This window comes from Lithobates pipiens, unplaced genomic scaffold, assembly GCF_037356315.1.
Source record: "Lithobates pipiens isolate NorthernLeopardFrog02 unplaced genomic scaffold, aLitPip1_a1.2 Scaffold_22, whole genome shotgun sequence".
Taxonomy (NCBI): Eukaryota; Metazoa; Chordata; class Amphibia; order Anura; family Ranidae; genus Lithobates; species Lithobates pipiens.
In genome coordinates this window covers 335,949,477-335,959,465 of record NW_027507784.1, presented here as the reverse complement: position 1 = coordinate 335,959,465, position 9,989 = coordinate 335,949,477, and the positions used below count along the sequence as shown (strand labels likewise).

Sequence of the window (9,989 nt, the reverse complement as noted above, 5' to 3'; positions counted from 1 at the left end):
CAAATAATAATAATAATAATTAAAATTGTATATATACAGTATCTCACAAAAGTGAGTACACCCCTCACATTTTTGTAAATATTTTATTCTATCTTTTCATGTGACAACACTGAAGAAATGACACTTGTCTACAATGTAAAGTAGTGATTGTACAGCTTGTATAACAGTGTCAATTTTCTGTCCCCTCAAAATAACTCAACACACAGCCATTAGGCCCCTTTCACACGGGCGGCTGTTCTGCCGCAGGAATCATGTTTATTTTTTTCTACAAAATTCAAGGCTCCAGGCACAGCGATCAGCTGCGTTTGCACAGTGCGTTTACCAGCGTTTACATGCGTTTACATGCGTTTTTATGCGGTTGCGTTTAACTGCAGTTTTTATTCCCATAGCAACCCTTTTATTTATTTATGTTTTTGTTCCCTGGAATGTACCCATGATGCATTGCAGTCCTCTATATTTAAACCTGTTTCTTTGTTCTCTGGCTGAGTGTGTGTTGGAGTTTTGCAGGAGTGGAGAGGAGTGCTGAGTTTTGTGCCAGTTTTTTTGAAAAATGAATGCAAATATGGGTAGTTTGCTTGCAATGCTCATTTTGCTGATGATGAGGATGAAGAGAAGAAGAGCGATCCAGAGTAGGCGACGTCCTCGTCGTTACTGGGTCCATCCCCTAACGTCTCAGCGCCTATCGATCGGCTACTTTGCCCTCATGTTCGGTGAGCTGAGGACTCATGGGGACAAGTTCCACAATTACACCAGGATGTCGGTGGCATGCTTCGATGAGCTGTTGGGACTTGTTAGAGGACGCCTGACCAGAACCACGACCAATATGCGAAGAAGCATTAGTCCAGAAGAACGGCTGTTACTTACGTTAAGGTAGGTTTTCCATATGTTGAACAAATGCTTAAATTCATGTACATGCAGGCTTAGGCAATATTGGCAATAGTGTGTGTGTATGTATGTATGTATATGTATATGTATATGTGTGTATATATATATATATATATATATATATATATATATATATATATATATATAGATGAATCTATAACCTAATCTATATCACAACAGCGATTTTTCGCACATTACTCCCATTACCATTATTTTTTATCCTTGAAAACTATCTATCGTGCCTTGCACAGTCAGTTTTATTTTTTGCAAATAGGAAACGTCATCAAATTTCAGTAGTTTCTCATTATGTAGGTGAGCTCTGAACACAAAGGCAGAGTTTTGCATTAACAAGCAAGGTACCACCAAATAATATTTTGTACTAGACCAACCCACCACCAGGCTTCCTGTTTGGATGCCAGCACCTACTACCAGAGCCGAGGGATTTATCTTTGGGCTGCAATGTGTTAAAAGTCATCAGCTTATCTAGATGCTGATGTTAATTTGTTACCATGTAGAACTCCATATGTATATTGATTTTTTTTTAAATTTTATTTATTTTACTATATTTTATATTTTCTGAATTGTTATCAATTTTGTATTGCAGATACCTTGCCACTGGTGCCAGTTTCACCTCCCTCCATCATCAATTTCTGATGGGAATTTCCACCGTATCCACCATTGTGCATGATACCTGTTACGTCATCTGGGAAGAACTGAGAACATCAGTCATGCCGGAGCCAACATCCAGTCTGTGGGAGGAAATAGCGGAGGAATTTTGGGAGAAGACCAACTTCCCAAACTGCATTGGAGCATTAGATGGGAAACACATCCGGCTCATCAAGCCTCCAAAATCCGGTTCCCGCTTTTTCAATTATAAGAAATACTTTTCTATTGTGCTTCTGGGACTCAGCGATGCAAATATGAAGTTCATCGCTGTGGATGTTGGAGCGTATGGGAGTTCTGGAGATTCGAGAATTTTCAGAAATTCCGTAATGGGGCGGCGTTTTCAACATGGCGAATTTCAGGTGCCACAGTCAAGGCCTCTCCCTGGTACTACTGGACCAGATCTTCCACTTGTAGTGCTGGGAGATGAGGCATTTGCCTTATCCACGCACCTGCTAAGGCCCTATACCAGGCATGGTCTCACTGCCAGGAGGCAAATTTTTAACTATAGACTCAGCAGAGCTCGAAGAATGGTGGAGTGCGCATTTGGCATTTGCGCTGCCAAATGGCGTGTTTTGATGACAGCCATGCATCTGGAAGTTGAGCATGCCGTCAATGTGGTTCTAGCGAGTTGTGTTCTCCACAATTTTTTGAGGGGTAAGGAGATCGTGGCCACCGAAACCCCTGTTTATGAGGAACCCATAGGTCATGTTACTGGCACTCGTCCAAGTAATCAGGCCCTACAAGTCCGTGAACATTTCACTGATTATTTTTTGAGTGAAGATGGACAGCTGCCATGGCAATTGGACTATGTATAAATTTTTAACCATTGTTGCATGTTTTTTTCATCACATATTTCAGGTTTTTGTGTCAGTTTTCACGTTTGCCTTAAATAAAGTAGTCGACAATTTTCAACAATTTAAATTGTTTTTATTTCTATCGTTTGCAATGCACAGGGTGTATTTAAAAAATTGAAAAACATTACAAAAACATTGAATGCTTGCAAGTATAGAAAAATTTTTTTTAATTACTTTGGAATATATATATATAAAATCTCCTTTTAGTTTCAAGTATTGAATTTCAAGTGCAACAGATAACGAGTCCACAAAATATCCCCCACTACCCCCCGTAAAAAAAAAAAAAGGTTACAGTATTCCTGCACTGCACAGGGTGTATAAAAAAAATAGAAAAACCTTACAAAAACATTGAATGCTTGCAAGTATAGAAAAATGTTTTTTAATTCCTTTGGAATATATATATATATATATATATATATATATATATATAGAGAGATATATATATATATATATATATAGAGATATATATATATATATAGAGATATATATATATATAAAATCTCCTTTTAGTTTAAAGTATTGAATTTCAAGTGCAACAGATAACGAGTCCACAAAATATCCCCCACTACCCCCCGTAAAAAAAAAAAAGGTTACAGTATTCCTGAAGTGCTGTCAGGCCCCTTTCACACAGGGCAGATCAGTAATGATCCGTCCCGTGAAGATCCGCTTGGTCGGCAGGGATTGTTCCATTGTCCCCACTGAGCCGGTGGCAGACAGGGCTGTCCCGGCACACTGTGCCCTGTGAGCTCTCTGTTCTCTTCTATGGGGATCGGAAGAGCACGTACCATCTGTCCGTGTTCATCCAATCCGCTCTGCAGATGGCTAGAAAAATTGGATTTCCCTCCGTCTACAGAATCGGACAATTGCGGTGGCACCCGATATCGTCCGCCTCCGCAACAGTCCGATTCTGCAGACGGAGTAAAAACCTATTCTATCCGTCTGCAGAGCCGATCGGATGGACACAGACAGACAGTCCGTGCTCGTCCGATCACCATAGAGGAGAGTGGAGAGCTGACAGGGCGGTCCCTGCACAGTGTGCGGAGACCGCCCTGTCCGCAGCCGGCTCAGCGGGGACAACGGAGCAATCCCGCTGAGCGAGCGGATCATCACGGGGCAGATCATTACTGATCCGCCCCGTGTGAAAGGGGCCAAAGATGGGCACTGAGTGCGGTAAACAGTTCTGAAATATTTGGCTAGATGGAGAAAGTGCAAAAGATGTCGCCATGTACACTCCACTGTGTAGATGGGGTAATCTCCCACTGGGCCAAGTCTCTCAACCTAAACAATGCTAGCACCCAATCAGAAAGTTCAGGTATTGTGAGAGCAAGTGGGGCCAAGTAGCAACATGTATAAGCTTGGGACAGTGGGAGATTCTTCTGTGCGTACAGTTCAGTGTACATGGAGGAATCTGGGGTTTGTTGTAAACATTAGTTCGTGTAGGTAAAACATTAAGTAACATTACAAAACAAGAAAAATACAACCGTCATATCACTGCCATAGGAATACTATAAGTTTTCATATATTGAATAATTAGGGTTACGCAGGGAAGAATGGCTTGGTTCACTGCCAACATCTATGGGTGATCCTGAATGGGAAGATGAGGGTGAAGACACTGGGTGTGGCTGCACATGCATCCTTTGGTAACCAGGATTAGACGGGTAAGATGTATACAGTGGTGGGGGTCCTACATAAGGGTTAATGGCAGATGTTGTGTCATGGCACTGCTGACTGGGCATTGGTCTACTGAAAGACCCACTAGGTGAATTAAAACCCATAGCCCATGGCTGAAATTTAGGATATGGGCGTTGCTCTTTGCAAGCGGACACAATATACGTTAAATAGGCATGTATATCACCCCTGACCTCAGTGCGCTTATCTGCAGGAATCTCCCTGATTACACAAAGCAACATTCTTAAAAACATAACATCGGGGTCTGAGATGTTGAGGAATTCATCATCTTTTGCCTGGTTTTGTGATTGGTTTCTCATTTCTTCAATGATACGGTTGAAATATTCCTCAAAAGGTGTCTCTTGTTGAGTACGTGTTCGACGGGTGGTAGTAGTAGACCGGACTCTCCTATCTGGATTTGCCTGCAATATTATAATATATAGATTATGCATCTGATACTGAGGTCACACTGAACAGCATATGATGGCTTGCACAAATATTGCAGCACCTGTTTAGAATAGATCACACACAGGTACTTGTTTTGTTGCAAAAACCTGATCTCACTGAAGACCTCCAAAGCCAGAAGAACAAGTCACACCTTGCCCAAAAAACAAGTCGTTGTTTCTACAACATTTGTGCCAACACCAGCTGCCTTTTCAAAATGTAACGTCTTTTGTGGACAGAAATTGTGACATTTTTAAAATACATACCGCAGGTTCTTGAGTGGATGGATGATATTCTTGGGATGACACTGTTTCTGTGGTTTCTTGACTGGTGTCAGCGTCTCCTGATGGTGATGGCGACGAACTTTCGCGCCTTGCGCTTGCTCTCACAGGGACACTTGACACAGTTCTAGGTAACAATAAAGATTACACGTTTAAAAAAAAAGTGAACATGAATATGCCTTTAATGGTCACAAATCGCTAAGTAAAATAAATGGATATACTTACGTGCGCATCTCAGTGGTGCGCCTCAAAAAAGACAAAGCCTCTGCATGGGGGTTAGGCCTGCGACGAGTTGAGGGTGCTCCGCTTCTCTCCGCAGCCTTCTCTTCGTTGACTTCTTTTTTGTAACGGTCGCGCAGGGACCTCCAACGTGTATAAACCTCCTTTCCTGCAATATATAAAAAAAACATACAATGGCCTGGTCATTAGGGGGTAAAATCTTTACTAGGATGCATGTGTACCCTGCTGCATAGACACAACAAACCTTGCACTCACCTCGGTTATCCTGTTCAGTTGCAGACATCTCGTCCCAGTTCGGTGTGACATATTTGTAGACTTCTTCCCACTTTGCTCTCTTCAGCACTCGGTCTGCATATCCTGGGCATTCTGAGTCCCATAACTCTGGTCGGGCTTGCACCAGTGCGATGATGGCCTCGTGTGAGATGTCTTTTGCCGCCATGCTGTCTTCTCCCCTTTCATCCCTCTCAACTTCCTGTGTCATTTCCCAGGTACACCTGCTGTATAGGATGTGATTCCGGGTTTTTTTTTTCTTCTTTCACGCTGCTGGCCGCAATTGACACAAAAGACTGCGATTACCTGCGGTTATGTGCTTATAGCTGCGCTACATCGCACCTGGACGCATACAATTCTATTTTTTCTATTCGCACCGAACCGCATGTAACGAAATCGCCGCTAAACGCTGTGTGTGAATGGGGCCATAGGAAAGCATTGTGTGCTTTTAGCTGCGGTAGAAATGAAGAAAATCCGCAGCTAAAAGCACCATTCTATCCGCCCGTGTGAAAGGGGCCTTAAGGTCTAAACCACTGGCAGCAAAAGTGAGTACACCCCTTTATTAACCACTTCAGGACCGCCGTATTGCCATTGTACGTCAGCACAATGGCACAGGCAGGCATAATCACGTACATCTACGTGATTGCCTTCCAGCGGGTGGGGGGTCCGATCGGACCCCCTCCCGCTGGTTACGGCGGTCCGATTCGGTCCAGGAGCGCTCTGTGATGAGGGGATGGCCGTTGGTTTTCGGCCACCCCCTCTGGATCGCTCCTGGCCAATGAGAAGCTTCCTCCCCTGTGTATTGTTTACACAGGAAGGAGGAAGTGATGTCATTCTCCTCGGGGCGGTCTTTTTGACCGGACTACGAGGAGAACAGTAAAAGTAAGTGTGCACCAACACTACACTGACATGTAGGTACACACAGGCACACAAACCCCCCCCGATCCCCCCCCCCGATCGCCCCCCGATCCCCCCCCCGCCCCCCCTCCCCCCCCAGTCACAGTGTCACTGATTGCATTGATCATTTCTTTACTGATCAATGCATTCAGTGTCAGTTGTGACAGTAAAAACTGTCAGGACAGTTAGTGTTAGGTCCAGGGTAGCCCCCTATCACCCCCCAATAAAGATTTAACCCCCTGATTGCCCCTAGAGTTAACCCTTTCACCCCCTTTTGCCAGTGTCACTAAGCGATCATTTTTCTGATCGCTGCATGTGTCGCTAGTGTCGCTAGGTAGCTAGTTATTTTTTTAGGTTCACCGCCAGGTTTTTATATCGCTAGGTACCCCGATATACTACCCAATAATGGTTTTAACCCCCTGATTGCCGCTAGTTAACCCTTTCACCCCCTTTTGCCAGTGTCACTAAGCGATCGTTTTTCTGATCGCTGCATTAGTGTCGCTACAGTCGCTAGGTAGCTAGTTATTTTTTTAGGTTCACCGCCAGGTTTTTATAGCGCTAGGTACCCCGATATACTACCCAATAATGTTTTTAACCCCCTGATTGCCGCTAGTTAACCCTTTCACCCCCTTTTGCCAGTGTCACTAAGCGATCATTTTTCTGATCGCTGCATGTGTCGCTAGGTAGCTAGTTATTTTTTTAGGTTCACCGCCAGGTTTTTATATCGCTAGGTACCCCGATATACTACCCAATAATGTTTTTAACCCCCTGATTGCCGCTAGTTAACCCTTTCACCCCCTTTTGCCAGTGTCACTAAGCGATCGTTTTTCTGATCGCTGCATTAGTGTCGCTACAGTCGCTAGGTAGCTAGTTATTTTTTTAGGTTCACCGCCAGGTTTTTATAGCGCTAGGTACCCCGATATACTACCCAATAATGGTTTTAACCCCCTGATTTCCGCTAGTTAACCCTTTCACCCCCTTTTGCCAGTGTCACTAAGCGATCATTTTTCTGAACGCTGCATCAGTGTCGCTAGTGTCGCTAGGTAGCTAGTTATTTTTTTAGGTTCACCGCCAGGTTTTTATAGCGCTAGGTACCCCGATATACTACCCAATAATGGTTTTAACCCCCTGATTGCTGCTAGTTAACCCTTTCACCCCCTTTCACCAGCGATCACAGTATAAGTGTCACTGGTGACGCTGGTTAGCCAGTTAGTTATTTAGGTTCCCCGTCAGGTTTTTATATAGCGCCAGGGACCCCCATATACTACCTAATAAAAATTTGAACCACCTGATTGCCCCTAGTTAACCCTTTCACCACTGATCACCGTATAAGTGTTACGGGTGACTCTGGTTAGTTTGTTTTTTATAGCATTTTATATTCAAATCCGGAAGGCAGTGCTTGGTTTTCGGGGTCCCGTACGTGGCTAGGCTCCCAAAAAGTCCCCCACATGTGGTATCCCCGTACTCGGGAGAAGCAGCAGAATTTATTTTGGGGTGTAATTTGACTTCTGCCCATAGCATGTGTGAGCAATATATCATTTAGTGACAACTTTGTGCAAAAAAAAAAAAGTTTGTAATATTCCCGCAACTTTTGGCAAAATATAAAATATTCCATGGACTCAACATGCCTCTCAGTAAATAGCTTGGGGTGTCTACTTTCCAAAATGGGGTCATTTGGGGGGGTTTTGTGCTATTTTGGCATTTTATGGCCTTCGAAACTGTGATAGGTAGTGAGGAGTTAAATCAAAAATTTGCACCCTTAGAAATCCTGAAGGTGGTGATTGGTTTTCGGGGTGCCGTGCGCGACTAGACTCCCAAAAAGTCCCACACATGTGGTATCCCCGTACTCGGGAGAAGCAGCAGAATGTATTTTGGGGTGCAATTCCACATATAACCATGGCATGTGTGAGCAATATATCATTTAGTGACAACTTTTTGTAAAAAAAAATTTTTAGTTTTTTTTTGTCATTATTCAATCCCTTAGGACAAAAAAAATAAATATTCAATGGGCTCAACATACCCATCAGCAATTTCCTTGGGGTGTCTACTTTCCAAAATGGGGTCATTTGGGGGGGATTTGTACTGCCCTGCCATTTTAGCACCTCAAGAAATGAGATCGGCAGTCATAAATTAAAAGCTGTGTAAATTCCAGAAAATGTACTCTAGTTTGTAGACGCTATAACTTTTGCGCAAACCAAAAAATATTCGCTTATTGACATTTTTTTTACTAAAGACATGTGGCTGAATAAATTTTGCCCTCAATGTATGACTAAAATTTAGTTTATTCGATTTTTCTTATAACAAAAAGAAGAAAATATCTTTTTTTTTCAAAATTTTCGCTCTTTTTCCATTTATATCGCAAAAAAAAAAAATCGCAGAGGCAATCAAATACCATCAAAAGAAAGCTCTATTTGTGGGAAGAAAAGGACGCAAATTTCGTTTGGGTGCAATATTGCATGACCGCGCAATTACCAGTTAAAACAGCGCAGTGCGAAATTGCAAAAAGACCTCTGGTCCTTAAGGTGTTTATTGGTCCGAGGCTGAAGTGGTTAAGATATAATAAAATATTCACAAAAATGTGAGGGGTGTACTCACTTTTTTTTTTTTTTTTTCAATAGTTTTTATTCAATTTTTCAAGATACAATGAATAATTGACATTGGGTATACAGGTGTAGTTAACTAAAGTTGGTGATACATACGGTAAGCCAAGTTAACAGAAGAGTTATCTCTAAGGCCGCGTACACACGGGCGGATTGTCTGCCCAACTAAGTTCGTCAGACAATCCGACAGACAGTCCGTTCAACTTTTGAATGAACGGACTTGACCACACACGATGAGCAGACAGTCCGCCGAAAGCTTGCGCGATGACGTGTACGGCACGTACGACGGGACTAGAAATTCGACGTCCAATAGACTGCAATGCAACCTTCGGCGTGTAAATCCTTTCTGAGCATGCGCCATACTTAGTCCGCCCAACTTGCCTACACACGAGCGGACTGTCCGCTGAAACCAAGTTTGGACGGACAAAATTACGGAAATTCCGAAAGACTAAGTCCGTCAGACTGTCCGCTGAAAAAGTCAGCTGAAGCCCACACACGAGCGGATTGTCCGCTGAAACACGTTTCAGCGGACTAAGTTGGGCAGACAATCCGCCCGTGTGTAGGCGGCCTAAGATATCTTATAGCAGTATAACCTATAATCATACAAATAATGAGTAATGTGAACGTTTGTTCCAAAGAAAGGAAACATCAAACTAAGAAGAAGAAAACAAGAAACATATTCCACATATAATAGAACGTTGGTAATTCGGAACAAGTATCGTCCGTTCTGTGGACTAAAATAGCAGTGAGGATGAGAGACACATATAGTGGGGTAGACATCACCTCTGTGAAATAAAGTATTTCTATTGGTCCAGCTGGTATACAGGTAAGATGGAAGACTGGGTCAGTTAAACAGTTAAGGTCAGCTACTGCATGAGAAGGGGTGTACTCACTTTTGAGCGATACTGTATATATACAGTGTATGTAAGATGCCTGTAAATACCTTATCTCATATCTTTTATGACCAGGTCGCATGACCTCTGGCCGCTCTCCTCCTCCAATCTAATGGCTACAGTGGGAGGGGCTGAGATCCCCCTCTGACATCAGCCGGGGAGGTCCCGTGGCCACTGTACTGGCCGCTCAGTCCCTCCTGCTGTAGCCCTTAGATGGGGGAGGAGATCAGCCGAATATCACCTGACTGGACAAAAAAGATATGAGATAAGTTATTTATAGGCATCGTTTTA

At 43.1% G+C, this 9,989-nt stretch overlaps 1 protein-coding gene across 1 annotated transcript; it reads right to left on the bottom strand.

Annotated features, from left to right (window-relative positions):
• Window positions 1-3,875: 3,875 nt before the first annotated feature.
• Window positions 3,876-5,492, bottom strand: LOC143925081 (uncharacterized). Its single transcript, XM_077449667.1, has 4 exons — window positions 5,294-5,492; window positions 5,024-5,186; window positions 4,784-4,925; window positions 3,876-4,495 (listed from the first exon to the last, which is right to left on the bottom strand). The coding sequence occupies exons 1-4, from the start codon at window positions 5,475-5,477 to the stop codon at window positions 3,911-3,913; spliced, it is 1,074 nt and encodes a 357-aa protein (XP_077305793.1). The 5' UTR covers window positions 5,478-5,492; the 3' UTR covers window positions 3,876-3,910.
• Window positions 5,493-9,989: the final 4,497 nt, after the last annotated feature.